The 22,415-nt window shown below is 38.8% G+C and overlaps 2 protein-coding genes across 2 annotated transcripts in view; both read left to right on the top strand.

The window, feature by feature from the left end:
• The window catches only part of GALNTL6 (polypeptide N-acetylgalactosaminyltransferase like 6), a 1,268,478-nt gene that overhangs the window by 1,150,225 nt on the left and 95,838 nt on the right, over window positions 1–22,415 (top strand). Inside the window, exon 9 of the mRNA XM_002745217.6 lies at window positions 15,565–15,672. Within this exon, the coding sequence (XP_002745263.2) occupies window positions 15,565–15,672 (108 nt within the window). The remainder of the gene's footprint in view (window positions 1–15,564; window positions 15,673–22,415) is intronic.
• Window positions 2,773–3,991, top strand: LOC108590772 (mitochondrial import inner membrane translocase subunit Tim8 A). The gene has a single exon (XM_035292628.3). It carries the CDS (start codon window positions 2,847–2,849, stop codon window positions 3,138–3,140), a length of 294 nt encoding a protein of 97 aa, XP_035148519.2. The 5' UTR covers window positions 2,773–2,846; the 3' UTR covers window positions 3,141–3,991.

Raw genomic sequence — 22,415 nt, 5'->3', positions numbered from 1 at the left:
GTGTTTGTATAGTGAATATATTTCAACTCAAAAGCTATCAATTTTCTTAATGACAAAATGCTAGAATTTTTCCATTAAGTTATTATTTAATGTTATTTTATATTATTCTGAAAATAGTAGGCAGTGCAGTTAGATAAGAGATAAAAATATAATATTAAGATTAGAAACAGGGGGGAACATTTCTATTAATTAAAATGACCTACTTAAATAATGCAGTGAAATCAACTGAAAAATGACTATAAACAATAAGAAATTCAGTTAGTTGCCTGGGTAAAAATGTGCACAAGCGTGTGTATGTGTGTCTGTGTCTGTGTGTCTTTGTGTGTATGTGTGTGTATTTGTAAATATATGGAAAACAATAGCCTTTAAAATGTAAAAAGAACCATCCAAAAGATAAAAAGAAAAACACAATTTACAGCAACAAAACAAAAACTAAAAATAAACTTAAGAAACGTGCAGAACTCTTTCAAAAAATGTTATAATCTACTAAGGGACACAAAAAAAGACTTGGAAACAATCAAAATTTATAAAGAAGATTCTAACTATACTCATAAATTTAAGGCAATCTCAATAAAAATGATAATTTTTTTTTTTAGCTAAGCAAAGTGCTTCCAGTGCATAAAAGGAAATAGAATAATAAGAAAATTTGGGAGAAAAAAATTATAAGGGGCTAATCAAAACAGATAAAATACACAGTAAAATTTTCCTGAATAAACATAGATCTCTATAGCATAAAAGTTAAATAGACCCAATAAAATTGTGAAGTTAACATAAGATAAAATTAATATTTGAAATCAAGAAGGAAACAGTAGTTTCCTCAGTGGTAGTACAGAATAGCTACCCATTTTGAAGAAAAAATAATTAAATCCCACAATTCATACAAAAAGTATGAAGATCCTCAGAAGATAAATCATTTTAAGCATAAAAAATATGATTACAAAATCTACATAACAATTAGAGATAGTCTCCTAAGTGTGATTTAAGAAAGAAAAAAACTAGAAGCAAAGAAAAGACTGATTTACATTAAAAAACATTTATGTGGAAAAAAGAGAAGTCTAAGGCAATATGGGAAAAATTATTTGCAACTAATACCCTTCATATATAAAGTTCTCTCACAAATCGATGATTAAGGCATATTTTTAAAAGGCAAAATATTGTGACAATTCACAGAAATGAAAATACAAGTAACTCATCCATCAAAAGTTATTTATTTTCAATTATGATAAAAATGCAAATTAATTTTATAATGATAGATTTTTCACTTATCAGATTTGCAACAATCAGGAACTTTGCTAGCAGTACGTTGGTTTAGAGAAGTAGAGGCTCTCAAATACAGTCACTATTGTTAAAAGCGGTACAACCTCTATGTGGAACAATTAGAAAACATGCTTCAAGATGAAACTGTGTATATGTATTGGCTCAACAATTTTATTTGTAGTCACATAACTCAAAGATAAATTCACAGCTGTGTAAAATGAAACATATACAACAATGTATCTCAATATTGTTCTTATTGATGGAAAAAATGGAAAACCCGTAAAGACTTACTACAAGGGACTGACTGAATTAATTATTATCTACCTATGCTATAGATTACAGTATAGTCTTTAAAAATAATGCAACTTTGGCCAGGTGAAGTGGCTCACGCCTGTAATCCCAGCACTTTGGGAGGCCAAGGTGGGTCTCCCACCTTGGGAGGTCAGGAGTTCAAGACCAGCTGGGCCAATATGGTGAAACCACGTCTCTAGCTATTTGGGAATCTGAGGCAAGAGACTGCTTGAACCTGGGAGGCAGAGGTTGCAGTGAGCCAAGATCATACCACCGCACTCCAGCCTGGGTGACAGAGCAAGACTCTATCTCAAAAATAAAATAACATAAAATAAAATAAAATAAGATATTATGCAACTTTATTTTTACTAGTATGGAATAATATCCAAGCCTATTGGTAAGCAAAAAAAAATAAAAAAGGTAAAGTATACAGAACAACTGTGCAAAAATTAAAATGAAGGGAATAGAAATGTTTTTAATTATATTGAATAATTTACATATGAAACATATATAGTATATGTAAACATATATATAAGACAAAATTAAAATAGTTTCATATGTACACAATATTCATAGATGTCCTCATGAATCCAGCAAATATTTATTGAAAGCCTACTATATGAAAATTACATTGTTATTGAAGATAATATAATATTATAATCTGCAAGAATGACAAGATCTCTACCTTATGAAATTGAGTGCCAAGAAAGATTATGCATTGTGTGAATAAACAAACAAGGTCATTTAAATCAGCCAATATTACAAAGCAGGATTCCCATAATAGGAGACAGTTATAACTGACCACATAATCGGCTTGGTATTTTTATGCCAAGGTGGAAGAGGGTAGAATTGGTCGTGCTATTTCCTGGCCCCCATTTCTCACATATTAAACCCAATACCTGCCTCAATACACATTCTCTGTTGGCCCCTAAAGGCCCCTGACTTTTGTGATCCTATTAATGAAGGGAATTTAGTTTTGATTATAAGAAAAGCCTTCTTGGGTGCAAGCCCTGCGACCTCAAGACGCAAGGCTGGGAGCAAACACAGGGCTGTGGGGTTCCGGGATTGCAGGCTTCAGGGAGTGAGCCCCGCAAGCTTGGGGAGCGTAGCGCAGCGCCGGGCCGGCGCCGCGGCGTAGGAGGCGGCGTGGTGAACGTGAGCGCCGGCCTCGCGCAGACGCAGCGCACTCACGGGGCGGTCCCGGAGGCAGCGAGCTGTGATTCCGGTTCCGTCGCGGAGACACGTGAAGGTCGGTTGGTTGGTACAGAGTTCGTCTCTGCAAGCGTGGTCGCCCTGGGATGGATTCCTCCTCCTCTTCCTCCGCGGCAGGTTTGGGTGCAGTGGACCCGCAGTTGCAGCATTTCATCGAGGTAGAGACTCAAAAGCAGCGCTTCCAGCAGTTGGTGCACCAGATGACTGAACTTTGTTGGGAGAAGTGCATGGACAAGCCTGGGCCAAAGTTGGACAGTCGGGCTGAGGCCTGTTTTGTGAACTGCGTTGAGCGCTTCATTGATACAAGCCAGTTCATCTTGAATCGACTGGAACAGACCCAGAAATCCAAGCCAGTCTTCTCAGAAAGCCTTTATGACTGATCTCAGCATTACCTCTTTGGAAAAGGAAAGTAGTTCACGAAATGAAGAGCTGTTGATAGGATGATTGAAGAAACAGCTGATTGAAGATTGGCTCCCATCTTTTGTTACTCTTGGGACATCCTGTCATCTGAGAATGAACAAAGACAAATTTTTTTGTCTGTAGAGCTCGAGGGTCCTATGTTTGCTTGTATTTTTAATGCTAATCTTGTGAAAATAATTGACAAATTAATGGAAAACTCTAGACGCATATTACTGTATATGGCACTATGCTTTTCTCCAAGCCCCATTAAGTGCTCCCTAAAATTTTGATAGTGGGACCACATATGTAAAAATTTCTCATTTGTGTGGAATCATTTTTGATTTCAGGGGAGATCCTTGTCTATCAGAAAGGGCAGTAGCGGGGGAAGAATAATTTGGCGTCCTTATCTTGTGCTTGATTATCAATGCTGGAGAAAAAGATCTGTAAGAGTGTTTATACAGTACACTTAAGTTTTCCTGATGATCTTCCTTTCCTCTATGGTGATTTACTTAAATATCCATATTAAGTATAGTCTCCAGGTAGGGTAGGCAGTGTGAGAGTCTAGAGGCCTTTAGTTATAAGGAATCTAGCCAGTAAACATAATTCTTATTACTAGACTGCCACAAGGAAGAAGTTAACTTGCCCTGTATATCAGGGTACAAAAAACTTCAATGATGTGCCTAAATAAGTTATAAAGATTTAGGCCAATCAGAATCTGACAGCAATTTCAGGTAGAGGTGCATGCCTAATGTTAATCAGTGTAGATTCCACTTGCTGCATTCTTTTGATCACTGAAATAAAAACTATAAAAGATTCAAAAAAAAAAAGAAAAGCCTTCTTAAATACATCTATATCTGCATTAATGTGTTAGTATATATCTTCATGAATCTCAACGTTGTTTAAATACAAACTCTAGAAACAAATCCGACGTATTAGTTAAGCCAAAACTTTCAAGCTATTGGTCACTGGGAAATCCTGAGCAAAGAGAATGAATGATTTGTTCAGTAGTGTTCTCCTGCATGGTATCCCTTCCACAGGCCTGGACCCCAGGGTGGCTTCTTTTCCTCACCCTTTACACCTCCAACCTTGAGCCTTTCTCATCCAGCTGTCACCAAAGCACTGTTTGCAGTGAATGTTCCACGTGTTACACAACTCACAGATTTGTAGGAGAAAGTACAAAATCATGACACAAGCACCTTAAAGAAAGGGGGTTTTTTAAGGGTCCTTGTCCCAAGCCAGGTCGTTGGCCCCCAGCCTCCACACTTGCTAACTTGTCAAACTCTTGGTTCCCAAGGCAAACCACTGTCAAAGAACCTCAGTATTAATTAATAAGAATTTTAACTTTCTCCATAGTCGTCTGAAAATACAAAAAACCCTGAGGTGTTTAATTTATACTCCTAAAGTAGTTCATTTGCCTCCCTGGAAAGGCACAACTCAATCTCATTTTAGGAGTTTACAGTTTTTCCTATAAGCCATCTCTCTATAAACTATCATGACAATGCTTTGTAGTTGCATTCCTTCTCTAAAATGTGATAGAAGCCTTTTTATGGCATATCACATACCCCCAGATATTCAAGAAAATATCTAGAGTTGTTTCTATGGATTTTGTTTCCTACAATATTTAGCCTAGATGACATTAAAATATCCATTTTAATTCAACACACCCAGAATTGATCTTCCAAAGAAAATATTAAAATGACTCTAAATGCATTCAGAAACTCAAAGGTAAACAGAAACAGCTGCTAAATGTCTCACAAGCCAGTCTGAGATTCGTTTCAATTACCCAACAAAAGGTACATCAGGTGTCTCAGAGCTCTTTCAAGTTAAAGTTTATGTCTATTAGATATAAGCCTAGGGGCAAGTATGAATGCTCTCCAGTTGTTACCTCCTTTATGTCTGATGGCATTTTCCTAATTCCCTGTTTAATTTATTTTAACTTTTATAGATAGTTGTGAAGTGAGCAAGTTATAACAGTTTACATGACATTCAGTACCTGTATTAAGGTTAATTTGACTTCCTATTGAAATCTTTTTTTATTATTATTATACTTTAAGTTCTGGGGTACATGCGCAGAATGTGCAGGTTTGTTACATAGGTATACACGTGCCTTGGTGGTTTGCTGCATCCATCACCCCTGAAATCTTTTTAATGTTGAGATTATTTTCCAAACCTTTCTATTTTTCTGGTTGCCCTTTTTCCTGAACAAGAAAAATGAAATATAATCTAAACACTGAACACTGTAATGCTTCTAAAACGTCAATCTATATAAAGCCAGTCAGTTTGTCCCCCATACAAGAGGTATTTGTATAGAAAGTTCCAAAATAAAAAAATAAGTTTCCATACCAGTCTCAAGTCCTTCACCTAAATCCCAGTGACAATATTATTGTGAGCCTTCAGAGTGTGTGCACACATTAACTTTAGAGGTATAAGAATTTGATTTGTATATGCTACATCGAGGTCAGCAATCTATAACACATAAATCCAACAGCAGTTACCCAATACTTCCTTTTCCTATCCACACAGCTGAGAATACGTGTAATGTCTACCTTCCCCCAACACACTCATTCACAGACCTGCACGTTATCATACGCCCTGCCTCCTCTCATGGAGGCCAACATGCGGATAGACTTCAACCATCTCATCTAACCCCCAACATACCAAAAAACAGACTGTCTACTAGGCGGACTTATACCGTGTAATCAACATTCTTTTTTTTTTTTGAGATGGAGTTTCGCTCTTGTTACCCAGGCTGGAGAGCAATGGCGCGATCTCGGCTCACCTCAACCTCCGCCTCCCAGGTTCAGGCAGCTCTCCTGCCTCAGCCTCCTGAGTAGCTGGGATTACAGGCACGCACCACCATGCCCAGCTAATTTTTTGTATTTTTAATAGAGACGGGGTTTCACCATGTTGACCAGGATGGTCTCGATCTCTTGACCTCGTGATCCACCCGCCTCGGCCTCCCAAAGTACTGGGATTACAGGCATGAGCCACCGTGCCCGACCATAATCACCATTCTTGAGCCCCTATCATGTGCCTCCTCCAGAGGCTGTGTTATTTAATTTGGTCCTTACAACCACCTATGAAGTAGATACACTACCCCAGCTTTATGGAAAATGACAATGAGACTCAGAAAATTATGGCAACCCACCCAGTTGAAGGTGGGATCACTGTGCCACATAGTGAAAGTGTAGCAACTTTTCCTAGAGATAAAAATAACTTGTGAACACCATTATAAACCTTTAAGAGTGCTCACGTTTTTTATTTTGGTGAAAACATCTTCATATTGAATATTGCTTTAAAAATCTAACAAAAAAATAAAATTTAAAACTGAATTTCTCTTTGATTCTTTGAAGTATTGATTGCAATGCTATTTGTTTGAGTAGCGTGGAACCCTGGAACCTCCGCCTCCAGGGTTCAAGTGATTCTCCTGACTCAGCCTCCCTAGCAGCTGGGACTACAGGTATATGCCACCACACCCAGATAATTTTTGTATTTTCAGTAGAGACAGGGTTTGACTATGTTGGCCAGGATGGTCTCAGTCTCTTAACCTCGTGATCCACATGCCTCAGCCTCCCAAGTGCTGGGATTACAGGCATGAGCCACAGAGCCCGGCCGAAAGGAGTTTTCAAATGTGGACTATTTGACTTGCAAGAAGACAGAAACCCAACTCATTTTAACTTAGGATGAATTTGGGAGGAGGCTCATGGAAACAGTGTGAAAGTCAGGAAAGTGGATGAGTGAGTCTCTTGGAGGCCCGAGGGCCTCAAGTGCTGCTAGGACTTTTTCTCTGAAAGTCTCCCCACCTTGCGTCTCTATGTCAGCTTTCTTCCCTCCCACGGACTCCCCTCCTGCCCCTCAGGCATGGCCACTGAAAGCTCTCAGGCTTTCATTTTCTGCTTCACCACCAGAAAGGTAGTTCCGTCCAGCATGATGAAACCTCAGGGAAGGACTTCAATTCACTTGGCCTGAGTCATGTTCCCACCCCTGCCATCAGGACATGGCATGATTGACAGCCCAAGTGAGGGGCCAAGGAAAATCCTGTTTGGATATTTCTCTAAAAGAAAGCAGTTGTTGTTCCACTACAGAAAGTCAACCTTTAAAAAATGGTTTTAAAACTTTGATTATATTTTTAGCAGATGGTGAATCCATAAAATTTAAGCCTATAAAATTCTGAAGACATATGGAAATATGGTACAAAGCAGGTGCTTTGCCTCTGATGTAACGTCTAAGCTGCAGAATAATGAATTAAGGGAAATGACAGGTTAGGTCCTTAATCATATTTTACCCAGAGAAGCACTCTTAAGATGTTCAAATCCAGTTTTTCCTCCCCAAGATTTAAGTTTTGAATAAACATTAAGTGATATATCTGTTTTTAAGTTCCATTCACCACCCTCAAATCACTGTTTTTACGACTGCTTAATGTTATTGCAAAAATGAACACTTTCTTAAAAGTAGTGACCCCCTGAACAATGTAACCTCTGAAGCTCTTCTGCCACCACTCAGACCTCTAGAAACTCATTAAATGCAAGTTTAAGCACTTTTTTTATACTGACACAACAGAGTATATCTGACTTAGAAAAAAATCCTAAGCAGATAACTCAGGAAACTAGAGAATTTTCCCCTGAAAAAAAAAATCATATTCTCATTAAAAACTATAAACACATTTCTAATTTCTGCTTTTATTTTATTCTGACCAACAAATAAAAAAGGAGGATTGGGACAGGTCAAAATAAGCTGTTCATTTTCTTACTATCTCAAAGAAGAACCTCGAAATCCAGATTTCTATGAATAAAGGAAAGCAATAGTTTGTGAAAGTGTATCTTCCCAGAGTTACACTTTTTAGATCCAAAAGGTGTGGTTTTTATTACATCTAGCCCAGACACCCAGTAATCGCTCACTTTGCGGTTATCCCATCACGATATAGCTGGGTGCATGCTGACGAGGGGAAAGAATGTGTGACAGTCTGTTTTCACGATGCTGATAAAGACATACCCGAAACTGGGAAATTTACAAAATAAAGAAGTTTAATGTACTTACAGTTCTACATGGCTGGGGAGGTCTCACAATCATGGCAGAAGGCAAGAAGGAGCAAGACACATCTTACATGGTGGCAGAGAAGAGAGAACTTGTGCAGGGGAACTCCACTTTTTAAAACCATCAGATCTCCTAAGACTTATCATGAGAACAGCACTGAAAAGGCACACTCCAATAATTCAGTTACCTCCCACTGAGTACCTACTGGATATACGTGTGAATTGTAGGAGCTACAATTCAAGATGAGGAGATTTATGGGGGTCACAGGAAACCGTATCAGAGGGCAAAAGAGAAATTCCTGAGAAACGAACAGGTACAATAAGTGTAGATCTGACCTCTAGATGACCTTCCTGGGATGGTGCTAATGAGCAGTGCAACCACTAGGTAGAGTTAGTATCCAACACTGGCCCATGCATGCACACAAAGGAGAGTGTATTAGTCTGTTTTCATACTGCTGATAAAGACATACCCAAGACTGGGCAAGTTACGAAAGAAACAGATTTAAATGGACTTAAGGTTCCACACTACTGAGGATGCCTTATTATCATGGCGGAAGGTAAGGAGGAGCAAATCACATCTTACTCTGATGACAGCAGGCAAAAAGGGCTTGCTGAGGAACCACCACCACCTGCCCCAGCCCATAATGACCATCAGATCTTGTGAGACATACTATCACAAGAACAGCACGGAAAAGACCTGCCACTGTGATTCAATTACCTCCCACTGGGTCCCTCCCACAACACATGAGAATTGAAGATGAGATTTGGGTGGGGACACAGCAAAACCATATTAGGGAGGGTCCCACAAGCCAGGGCTAGGAGCTAGGCAGGGAAAAGGCAGGGACTCAAGGCAGAAGCTGGCAAATTAGACAAAGAAAAAAGGTGATGACTTAAGACAGAGGTGAAAACGTCAAGAAAAAATCCAACATCATAAAAACCCAATGCAGAACTCTCCAGGTGCAGCTGGCCCATTCTCTTTCAGCAGCCTGCTCTGCCTCATCTTTCAGAGTGTCCTGTCCCTTTAAATAAACTCTCTGCTTCCACTTTCCCTTCAAGTAAAGCTTTCTGCTTCCTTTGAACTGGCCAAAACCTTTCTCCCAAGACTATTAAGGACTGAGGAGTCCTGCACTTCTGGGCAACACTGTCTCCGGTTGAAGGAAGGCTCCATGTGCTCAAAACTTTAACTGGGGCACACATTAGAGCTTCAGTCTGGTGAAAACTGCCTGGAACCTAGTGAGTGCTCACTACGTATTCGTTCACTTAATGAAGTATGTGAAAAAGAAGCACAGGATTGAGTGACAGCATGAAGCAGGGAGTCCTAACCAAATCTGGAGGCTCAGTGTAGGTTAAGCTGAAATCTGGAAACGAAAGAGAAGACAAGGAATAGGAAAGAAAGAAAGGGAGGAGAAGAAGATGGGAGAATTTTCTTCAGAGAAAACAACTAATGGCAGCAAGCTTCAAGGAGGGAAATTTGATCCTTCATAAGGAATTAAAAATAGCTCTGGCCAGGGGAGTGGGAGGGTAGTGACTGAGAGACAAGTAGGCAAAAGTAAGATCATGCAAGGTCTTGGAACCTTTATGGAGGCATTATAACTTTGCCCTAAGAGCAATAGAAAACCGCTGAAGGATTTTGATAGAGGAATGGTATGCTCAGATTTATGTTTTTTTAAGTGATCATAGGGGCAGTAAGGAGGGAAAAAATAAATCCTAGGATTCTATAGTTTTCTCAACACTCAATTTAGCATTAAAAATGTCTGCCTAGAAGTGTTTTGAATTTGACTTAGCTATATGGAAAAACTTCTGGGGAGGAGAATTTTAAGAACTAGGATGAGGTTATTGATAGAAGACATGAATTTTGATTCATTGGAATTGGTGGTAGGCAGAACAGATTACCTTCTTCCTTGATTACTCACATGAAAATGTCAACATTACATGGTAAAAGAGATTCAGCAAATGTAATTAAAGTTATTAATCAGTTCACTTTAAAAAGAGAAGGTGATCACAGTAGGCCTAACCTTATCACATGAGTTTAACCACTGCTGGGACAGAAAGTTCATGAAGCAAAGAACTAATAATGGCATCTATAAGCTGAGAATGATACCCAGTCCTCAGCTAGCGAGAAAATGGGGATTTCAGTCCCACACTTGCAAACTGAATTCTGGCAATAACCTAAATGAGCTTGAAATCAGATTCTGCCCCTGAGGCTCCAGGTACGAGCTCCACCCAGCAGACACCTAGACTTCAGCCTTGTGAGACCCAAGGCAGAGAAACTTGTTGAGCCCTCATGGACTTCTGACCTACAGAACTGTGATGTAGTAAATGTCCCTAGTCTTAAACAAGTGAATACATGGTAATCTGTTATGCACAAATAGAAACTGATACATACATCTGTAAACACTTTCTTAATGCGATCCTCTGAGAATAATTAGTTGAAATTATATTACTGTATGTCTGTTAGGTTGCTTTGCTATATTTGAAAATAGAAAGACTCTTACTTAGCGCATTTGGGCTGCTATAACAAAATGCTATAGACAAAGTGGCTTATAAATAACAGAAATTTATTTCTCACTGTTCTGGATGCTGGAACTCTGATATCAGAGTGCCAGCATTGTTGGGTTCTGGAGAGGTTGCTGTACCAGGTTGCAGCCTGCCATCTACTCCTCGCTGTATCTTCACATGGTGGAAAGACAGTGAGAGAGCTCTCTGGGCTCTCTTTCACTAGTTTACTAATTCTATTCTTGAGAACTCTACCCTCATAACTTAACCACTTCCCAAGGGCCCCACCTCCTAATATCACCATGTTGGAGGTCAAAATTTCAACATATGAATTTGATAGGCTGGGTGGACCTGAACATTCAATCCAAATAATAGAAAGCAATAATCATTTATTGAGCTTTCTATTGTGGCAGTTTTCATTCTGCAAGTAGTCTCCTAAGAAGCATTTAGTTCACTTCTGCTCACTTTGCAAGTATTCTACAAGATTGCATGAAGTGAAGAAGATGTTAAGGCCAGAAAATGTAAGGCATTGCTCCAGACCTTGACGCAACATCTTGTCCTCACTTGTCACCATCTCCTAATCCTGCAGGAAATATTGGCCACCTCCGTAAGCTAATCAATATAGTCACTTTTTCTGTGTGAAAAATAAAAGGCTGTGCCAACAAATTATCTCCCAGCTGCAGGTGATAAGAAAGCTTCTTTGCCTTGGCATTTGCTTATCATTGGCCAATAGGAACTGACATTTCATTATACACTAGACTATCCAACATTCTACTCCCTCCCATTTCCCACTTCATCACCTGTTGTCTAATTACTTTAAATTCTACCTCTTTAAAATGCTGGCTTAAGAATTAAAGTAATCTCTCAAATAATTACAGTCACTACTTTGATTAAATATCAGAAGAGACTGGGGGAAAAAATGACTCTTCATTACAGTGGAGCAACATCTATCATAAATCCAGAATCTTGGTAATTTAACATTAATAAGAATTTTCTATTGCTTGTCTCACAATTTGGAGGAGGCACAAGCAATGTTTACAGCAACCCAGTTTTCAGCATCCCGGTCCCCATCCATTCTACCATCTGCTAGGGCCTCAGAGTCCTCCTCCGTATCTTCTGCAATTACTAAGGCTCTGAAGGAAAAATATGTCATAAATAAGGTAGAGAAAGAAGTCCACTTGTAACTTCTTTGGCCTAGAAGTGATGCACATCACTTCCATTTGCATTCCACTGGCAAGAAACAATTACATAGTCACATCTAAACACAAAGGAGCTGGGAATTATAACTTGGCTCTGTGCCCAGGAGGAAGTGAACATGGAAATTGCTGAGTCCTAGCTCTGTATCCCCTACAATAGAACAAGATGAACTCCATGAATGATCCATAAATTTTGGTTATCATTGTTAGTAATTCACCTTTATCATGGATTTGGAAATATGTAGTTCCCATTACTACTGTTGCATAACAAAGCTTAGCACCATAAAGCAATTGTTTTATTAAGCTTTTGGATTTTATGGGCAGCAAATTCAAAGTAAGGCACAGAGTAAAGTAAGGCACAAAGTAAGGCACAGATAGTTTGTTTCTGCTCTGTGATGGGTGGTGTCTTGTCTTGCTGTTGATGATTCAACAGCAAAGGGCTGGAATCATGTAGAGGACTCTTTATTCACAGGGCTGGCAGCTGATGTTGGCCATCAGTTAAAACCCCAAGTAAAGCTATTTACCCAATGCATGACATCTCAGGTGCTTGGACTTTTTCACCATGGGGTAGCATCAGAGAGTCACATTTCTCACATGGAAGCCCAGAGTTTCAAAAACAAATTCCCCAGTGGACAGGCTATGTGTCCTTTTATGACCCAGCTTCAGCCACTTCTGCTGTGCTCTACTGGTCTTAGAATTCCTAAGTCCACCCTAATTCAAAGTGAGGAGACATAGACCCAAATCCTAATGGGAAGTTGGTTACCAAGGTCACATTGCAGATGGGTGTGTGCAATGGGAGATACTGTGATGTCTAATTTTGGAAAATATAATCTCCCACATACATTATCTTAGAATCACTGAATGTCAGTGCTCGAAAGGACTTAGTACTTTATAGAACAAGAGTGAGCAAATAATAGCCCACTGCCAGTTTTTGTAAACAAGGTTTAACTGAAATACAGCCATGCCTATTTGTTAGCAAATGTGAGTAGTTGCAAAAGATACCATATGATGTACAAAGGCAAAAGTTTTCATTATCTGGCCCTTTACAGAAAGAGTTTGCATCATCCGTAGATAGAATATCAATTAAACATGTGGGCCATGAAGGTAAGCTACTAGGTTTTTTAATCTCAGTTCTGAAAGTGGCCAGTTATGTGGCTTTGAACAAGTTACTCAACTTCTCTAGGCTGCCATTTTCCCACTTTCATAATTGGGGAAACAGTAAAGTCTGTCATGGAATTGTGAGCATTACATGAAATAGTCAATGAAAAGGACATAATAAGCATTCATAAATGCTAACTTGTGGTGTAGAATTACCTTTAAGTATCAGCTAGGTCAAGTGTCTATTCAAATTATATGCTCCAGGGTCATCTGCTGCAGATTTCAACTTCTCTAGTGATACAAGAAGTCCATTCTATCTTTAATAATTTTATTAGAAATTTCTTCCCCCAGGTTGAAGTCTGCCCCCTTATAGCTGTATGCAATTAACCCATCGTAGCTCCTAAAGGCTCTACAAAACATCTCTTCCGAATATTAGGTTCTTTGAAAAGGGTATCTCTGAATTTATATTATCAGAACTACACATCTTTAGTTCTTTCAATTGCCTCTCCTAAGACTGAGTTTAGTTTGCATCACTTTTCCACTTTAAAATTCCCCTTAGAAGGAAATATAAAGCATTTATCCAGAAATTAGCAAAAGACTTCAGGCCTGTAATAGATCTAGATCATTGGTCCCTAAATTCTCCATAGTACTTTAACGATGTGTGTTTTGTGCTACTCAGTCTTTTTCCACCCTTCCTGCTGTAGAAGAGTTGATAGCTTAAGATCCTGGGGCAGATGCTTCTTGTTGCCTTTTTATGTTCAATCTTGTATAGCTCCAACCTGTGGAAATCTTTCCAGATATTGATAATGTAGTTTAGACTGTCCACTACCCTGACCAGCTTTATATCACACACACACACACACACACACACACACACACACACATTTCTGAAGGCTTGATCCAAATCATTGGCAAATATCCCATCAAGTTGAAATTAACACTATGAGTAATCCTGAACTCAATTCCAGCAACTGAATGTTACTTTAATTTACTTTAATAATTGTATTTCTTCCTTCTTGGATTTCCATTGATCTTAGTCACTATTTGTTCAATCATTCTCACTTGGGGTGTCATTCCTCTTAGTGAAAGAAGTTGGAAGCAAATATAAAGGAAAACATAAGCATTTCTGTTTCTCTCTTTCAATACTACACTTTAAATCAAGATATGTGTCTGTATTACTCAGGGGTCTCCAGAGAAACAAAACCAAGAGGAGAAAGAGATTGATTTTAAGGAATTGGCTCACATGATTGTGGAAGCTCAGTAAGTCCACAATCTTCAGGGCAGGTGAGCAAGATGGAGACCCAGTGATTCTGCTCATAGAATTCCTTCTTGCTCAGCGGAGGTCAGTCTTTGTTCTATTAACACCTTCATCCAATTGGATGAGGCCCATCCACACTATGGAAGGTTATTCACTTTACTCAAAGTCCATTGATTTCCAGTGTTAATCGAATGCAAAAAACACCTTCACAGAAAGATCCAGAATAGTGTTTGACCAAATATCTGGGTGCCGTGGTCCAGCCAAGTTAAGTCGTAAAATTAACCATCAGAGTATCTCTCTTTATAATCTTTTTACTTGCAATAGAAATAGCTAAGACTATAGCCTATGTGAAATCTGGATTTATGTTTTGGTAATTAGTTATCTTATAATAGATGGTCTGTTGTATAAAACCACAATTAAGTGTGTGTCTGTCTGAGAAGGTAGCCATGGTAAGGTATAACAATGACTTTTGTTACTAAATATAAAAGTACAGCATCTTAACTGGTTATTATCTGTACCTAAGAAAAAGATCAGCAGGGGGTGGGTTTGGGAAGAAGTGTGAATGCAACTTTGATTTTTAAGGTTAGCATTGCTCTAAGTTTCAGAATACAACTTTAAAAGTATGGCTATGTTTATGTTCTTTAAAGCATTCACCTATTTTTAAAATTTCACTTTTTGTATTTTAAATTTTTAAATTCACATTTTAATTTCAAATGTTTCTTCACATGATTTTACAAGATTATTGAAACAAATGTCTATATAAATAAGACGTCTAAGCATGAAATGCTGGTTCAAAACAATATTTGTAACAAAATGCTACTAGAATTTTTTTTAAACCAGCATGTTATCTGTGGAAACAAGATTTTATTGTACTAGTATTTTAGTTTTGGTTTGGTTTTGTTGAGACAGGGTCTTGCTCTGCTGCCCCGGCTGGAGTGCAGTGATACAAACACAGCTCACTGCAGCAAGCCATCCTCCCACCTCAGCCTCTCAAGTAGCTGGGACTACAGGCACACACCACCACACCCAGCTAAGTTTTGTATTTTTTGTACAGATGAGGTTTTGTCATGTTGCCCAGGCTGGTCGTGAACTCCTGGACTCAAGCGATCCTCACTCCTGGGCCTCCCAAAGTACTGAGATTACAGGCATGCGCCATTGCACTCAGCTGTATTTCAGTTCTAAACTTTTATGAATCTAGGTTTTTTTTAAAATGTGGCTTTATTTTTTGGTTAGCCATTTATAATAAGTAGAAATTCTTGATTTAAAGACTTTTAGAGATGTTAAGATGGTTTATAAGTCTTTTGTTCTATTTTTCCCTTTTCAGGTTTGGATGTGTGGAGGAGAGATGTTTGATGTTCCATGTTCTAGAGTTGGTCATATCTACAGGAAGTATGTTCCATACAAAGTTCCATCTGGGACCAGCCTGGCAAGAGTGAGTAACTCAGCATCAGAACAGACTCAGACTGGGTTCGATACAGCTTTCTGTAAACAGAGTAACTAGCCTCACCCATGGTATATGTAATCTCTGTAAGCAAAGTAACCAGCCTCACCCGTGGCATGTGTAATTTAAGGCACAGTCTGAAAGAAGCTCTCCAGTGTAGAAAGAGCTCCAGTGTTTCTCACAGTCTTACTTCCATTGCTGAAAAAAGTATTAACTATTATGCTATTTCCTGTTGCGATTGTTTCAAAGCAGTTTCACATACATTATATTTAATCTTCATCATTACCTTCCAAGGTCTGTGTTCTTTATTTCACAGATGAAAAAATGAAGTCTGAACTAGATGGTTGTTCGTGCTCACATGAATGCCAAATAGCAGAGTAGGTCAGCAGCCCTGCAGCAGCCAGCTCCCTCCACCCACGTGGAGTGTAACAGGATGTGTAATAAGTCAGATGGAGACAGGGGTAAATGGGAGATGGGAAAAGCTGGATACCCAAACTGTGACTTCTTCTCTTTAATAATTAGAGCCAGCTCTGCCTCAAATTCTACCCCATCCTCAACATTTCAAAGTTGGCTCAGTCTAAAATTGTTTTTCCAATATTGTTTTGAATTAAACCTTTCTTGTAAACCAGATGCAAAGATGCTTTTCTCTTCTGCCATTTGAAACATTTTCACGCATTTTTAGGAGAATGGATTCATAATACCATCTCGAAACAACACTGACAATTTCTCTGGTTTCCATACTACTTTCTTCAGGGCTGGGTCAGTTTTCATCACCACAATATGTACCTGCTACTGCTCAGAATCCAAATCTAGAAAAAGAAGATTTTCCCACATCTCTTTGCATACTGCTACCCTAGAAATCAACTGCTGAATTATTCATTTTGCTTCTTTTACAAATAAGGCTGCAACATATAACTATTTGGATCTTTTATATAAGGCTTACATAACGAGCTTTTGTAAAAATAAATAAACGAATTCACCAGGAATCATTAGCATATCAGTAGCACAAAGGTAGAGCTTTGGTCTGTGTTAGTTACTGCTCTACTCCCAGGACCTAAAACAGGGCTTAGGGAACACTCAAATATTTGTTGAAAGAATTAACTAATCAGGAAAGCTAAGAGAGGAAAATGCTTCAGATTTAAGTTGTTACTAAAACTTAAATACTTTGCTATGAGTATAACAAAATTTTCTTTTATAGTGAATATTCATCAACTCTCCATTTTTCTTTAGTCACACCCATATTCCCTAACAGCAATTAGATCTCCTGGTAATAACATTACGTTACACACACCCTGAAGAGAAGAAATACAGGCTGAGTATCCCTTATCCAAAATGCTTGGGACCAGGAGTGTTTCAGATCTTCAGATTTTTTTCCAGATTTTGGGATATTCACATATACATAATGAGATGTCATGGGGATGAAACCCAAAATTTATTTATGTTTCATATACAACCTATATACATGGCCTGACAGTAATTTTATACAATATTTTTAATAATTTTGTGCATGAAACCACAATTGTGTTAGTTTGATATTCTTATATTTGTAGAATTTTCTACTTGTCACATCATGTTAGCACTCAAAGAATTTTGGATTGTGGAGCATTTTGAATTTTGTATTTTCAGATTAGGAATGTTCAACCTGTCATATTCCTCCTTCCCTAACTAAATTAAAAGTTTAATTCAATGCTAATAACATAGTCCTCTAAGTATCTGTAGAAATATACTACTTGAAATGAAAAAACAGTCACAAAATCATAAAGTAATTAAAGAGCTACATCTTGGGTAAGGAAATATGGTTTGATTTAGTCATAAGACTTAAGACACATGAATCAGAAAATGAGATTTCACAGGGAAATAAATGATTAAACAATTTAGAGCACATGTCACCAATCAGCCAAGTAGATATAATGAATCGTAGCAGTTTAAAATATCATAAAGATAACGATAGTCTCTCATGTATCCACTTCTATTCACTCATAGTCTCTCATGTATCCACTTCTACTCACTCATATGCTCCCCTACTTGTGCTCTGAAAAGAACCATTCACTTGTAAGAAAATGGGTGTGTGTGTGCTTGGTTCATAGTCAAAAGTAAAGTGTAAAAGCTTGCGGGGTGGGGGCGGGGAACATTGTGCTGATCCAAAAGGACCTATTTTCAAAAAATAAAACTGTTCGTATACTTTCAAGAAAGAAATGAAGTATTTTTTCAAGGACTGTCAAATGTAGAGAAACTGGGGTTGGCACATAAAACTACCAGGAAAAAGTGAATATTTATTCAAATGAAAAAAGTCCATAATTCTGAATTTTAATCTTTTCCACTCAAATTTTACTTCAGTGTTCATTTTTATTTTTTTTCTAAACTGCTAGAGCAATCAGAAAGTCATAAATATTGAAGCTTGCCTGTCACTCTGAGGAACATTTTATGGTTTTTTTTTTTAAGTTTAAAAAAAGTACATTAAAATGAAAAACAATTCTGATATTTTGTGAGAGCAGCTCAACTTCCTTGCTACACACTACATTATTACATATCATCAAAAATGATGAGAGACTTTATATATGCTTCAAATGCAGGGCCACGTCTACTCGATTGGTATTTTTATCTTTCAGCCTCATCAGGAAATGGAGATGAAGGTGGAGACTTTACTCCAAAGGCTTGTTTTCTTACTCTACGAAACTCATTAATTCTTCAAAAATGTGCACTTTTCATATTGATGATTCCAATTCATGATTCCAAAAGACTTCTCAATTCTATAAACACACAGAGAGACACACAAATGTGTGAACGGCCTTAAACAGCATACTGTTGGTACATAACATAGAGATACATTTTTAAAATTAGTTATTTAGTGCCTTCTATTTTCCCAGAATTAGAATCTGGTTGGAAAAGACAAGATATCCATATATGAAACCATTAGAGAACAGTACAAGACAAGCAATTGCTTCAATGTATCATAAAGATACCTATAGGTAGAGGGAAGGGAGGAAGTAGCGCTATGGCTGTGACCGTCTTCAGTCCTCTCAAATTACAGGACTTGAAAGAGAACCTTCAAGAATATGTCCACTGATTTAGCACGTTTCATATACAGTGGTTCCCAAACTCAAGGTGAACAACGGGAGCCAATTCCTAGCCAACATTTCACCCAGCCTCTGTGAACTAAGAAATACAATAATCCCAAAACTAAACCTGTTCAACTTAATAACATCTTTTTTATATAGAAACTGTAAGGATTTTTTTTTCATTTTTTATGACAGAATGCAAGACAGTAAATTTTTGTTAGTGCCTTTATTTGGCAAAAACAAAAATTAGCATCACTACGTCGTTTCCTACAAAATGTAAAGTTAGGACACCGGAACGTACATTTCAGCTTCATCTGGAAATCAGAGTATTCACTCGTCATTAATAGCCTAGACAGTGTTACTGGGTCAGCTCAGGGCTAATGTCAGTACACGGGGACACTGTTGTGGGGTCTTGTCACCAGGAGCAAGCAGCAAGTCCCTGAGGGAAGGGATGCCCACGTCTAGAGTTGCAGGGAGACTGGAAAGACATCAGGGCTGTGGTGACAGTCATCCCTTTTTCATCCTTTTTTTGCTCACAGAAGTGTGAGCAGCTCCTCAGCAAAGGTCCACTGACTGGCGCTTTGCACAGCCAGAGGAGGCTGAGTGGCAAATAGGTGGGAGAATCTCAAAGAAGAGATTCTTTTCTTCATTCTGACAGGTTTCAATGTGAGCCAAGCACTCTGCTAAAGGAGCCATTATTACTGGCACTTGTGGGGACGGTTCACAAATCCCTCTGTGAATGGCAGTGTGTTTGGGGACCGTTCAAGCCACTGGTCTGTGACAGGTGGCTGTGATAGCTGGGACATGTCAGAGGTGGAGAGCAGTCACCCTGTGGCTAAGCATACCACCTGATTGCCACACACCAGTGGTCTTCATGGGCACAACTTAGCCCGTGAGAGTTTCCCCAGAGGGTCACTATGCAGAGCGCTGCCCTGCAGAGTGTGAGTGGGGCAGTCCTGGAAGTGCAGACAGCCATCCTCACCAATAGGAGACAAGGTTAGAACCAACCCTTACCCCAAGTCTATAAGAAACACCGGAGAGGCTGGGTGCAGTGGCTCACACCTGTAATCCCAGCACTTTGGGAGGCCGAGGCAGGTGGATCACAAAGTCAGTAGATTGAGACCGTCCTAGCTAACATGGTGAAACCCCATCTCTGCTAAAAGTACAAAAATCAGCCAGATGTGGTGGCATGAGCTTGTGGTCCCAGCTACTCAGGAAGCTGAGGCAGGAGAATTGCTTGAATCCAGGAGTTGGAGATTGCAGTGAGCCAGGATTGCACCACTGTACAACAGAGTTAGACTCCATCTCAAAGAAAGAAAGAGAGAGAGAGAAGAAAGAAGAAAGAAAGAAAGAGAAAGAAAGAAAGAAAAGAAAGAAAAAGAAAGAAAGAGAAGAAAGAAAGAAAGAAAGAAGAAAGAAGGAAGGAAGGAAGGAAGGAAGGAAGGAAGGAAGGAAGGAAGGAAGGAAGGAAGGAAGACCTGAGAATATAAATCAGGGGATTGTATACTTCTGTATTTCACCTCTGACATAGTATCAGTAAATTTTTCATTCTAAAATTTCATCATGCATTTTATGGGAACAATTCAAGAACATGGGAGACTTTACATTTTTCTCTAGTTTCAGGATAGGAACTAAAACGGAAGTCAAACCTCATAAAAGTCAAATTCCACAGGCTGCTTCCCAGGTCCTGAAAATGTTAACTTAGAGTAACAGGGATAGAGGTTAAATGGTAAAGGAGTAGAGCTGGAACTATGAACTGAGGTCTGTCTGTTCAAGGTTCGTGCTCTTCACCATAGCATCCCTCCTAGAGTGCTTGAGATAAACTGGAGCAGCCTGGGCATCTCTGGCAGGGCATCAGTTTAGCACAGTACCAAGCAAAAATGAGCAGGCAGAGATTTACAGAGGGTGTGCATGGGGCCTGTGGAGTTAGACCACGCATGGGTACTGCAGCTAGCCTTGGAGGACCCTGGATGCAGATGGCAGTGTTGACCTTCACTCCCTGACTGTAGGATCTTGGCCAGGAAATGTTAGGATAAAAATAGAAGAGGTAAAATAGAAAGGTCAACCAACAAGTAATTATTAAAATGGAGAAGGCTAAAGAAAGTAACATTTCGAATGCAAGGAGCGTTTGTAAAAAGAAAATTTATAAAAGATTTTTATTGATTTGCTACACCCTGTACAGAGGTGGTGCTCATGTGTGATTATGAGGTTTCCATCTCGGCATCCCAGAGAAAATAGCATCAATATAAAAAAAGAGGAAAGTGAAGAACAGGAAAGGGGAAGAGTCTGAGATTGGTTTTAGATAAGGTTAAGTGACAGCTTGGGACGCCCAGATCTGGGGAGACATCCACAGACTTGCATCTAGAATTCTGAGAGCACACAAAAACTTCTGCCAGATTTTCTCTGGCAAATAAATTTTTACTTCTGAAGACAAAAAAAATGCTTACCGTGCCAGTCACTATGCTAGACCCTGGAAGCTTAAGTGACGAACAAGTCAAACACAAATCTTAACTCCTCTTAATAAATGATATTGACAGTAACACAGAGTCCGCACCATGCACCAATCTATGTATTCCAATGCCAGAATATCATGAGGCTGAGAAAAAAAGTTAAATAAAAATAGTAAAGCTCATTATGTAATGAAATCTGTATCTTATATCGTTCACTTATTTGGAAACTGTTTTTTAATAGACTGTCATATTGTAATTGAGATTATGATTTTACAAAAGAGGAAATATATGTCCTATATAGCATATAGAATTATTTTATATATAGTGATACATATTTGATATTAACAAATTATGCCTAATGACCCTAACGGCTAATCTATATACAAGTTGCAAATCTTTTTGACTTTATACATTTACTTAGCGTTTCTTAGCAAAGCATAATGACCTTTGACGATTTCAGATGGTTATTATGCTTCACAGGCACAAGGTTCTAAGTCTGAGTTCTGAGGGAGAACGGTGGCTGTGCCTCTGTCAGCTGTGAAACGACTTCTTCATGTACTTCCCAAGATGCCTTTCTTCCTTCCTGTGCCATCTCTCTGGTGACATCCAGCTCTGCTGATTCCATAGATCATCTCAGACTCTTAAAAATGATGGAGGTTGGGAAAGGCATAGAGAAAGGGAGGAGGAGGAGGAAGGCTTCAATGTAGAAGCCAGACCACCCCACATTAATTAATGAATGCTTCTTCATTGCTGACCATGGTGTCAGCAGTCCCAGCTGAAATAGCTGAAATAAAAGAGCACAATGTCAGGCATATGCAGTTCGCCTTTGTTTATGTCAGAAAAATCATCTATCAGTCAAGGAAAAACATTAACAAAACCAAAATGACCAGTGTGATATCTGAAAATAAAATCCCCAACAAGCTGATAAATGGTGATGAATGGGAAATATGCACTCCCTCAAACTGACCTTTCTCTCCTGATGACTGTAAATCACTGTACTCTCTTAGGCTGCCCAGCAAATAAGAGCTGGAGCACAACAACCTCGACACCAGCAACAGCAGCACTCTCTCTCTGCTCTTTAAACTACAGGGTTAAGATGCTCTATTTGAAGCTATCGTTAAGTTCAGGGGCATAGTGGCCTATCGTGGGCTTTCTCCAAAAAGCAGGAAATGATGGATTTTCCCTCAAGACTCAGTCTTTATAAACAGCTAGGACTTTTGTGCAG

This window comes from Callithrix jacchus, chromosome 3 (assembly GCF_049354715.1).
Source record: "Callithrix jacchus isolate 240 chromosome 3, calJac240_pri, whole genome shotgun sequence".
NCBI classification, from domain to species: Eukaryota; Metazoa; Chordata; class Mammalia; order Primates; family Cebidae; genus Callithrix; species Callithrix jacchus.
Note: the sequence above shows the minus strand (reverse complement) of the source record. Positions and strands in the feature narration are given on the sequence as shown.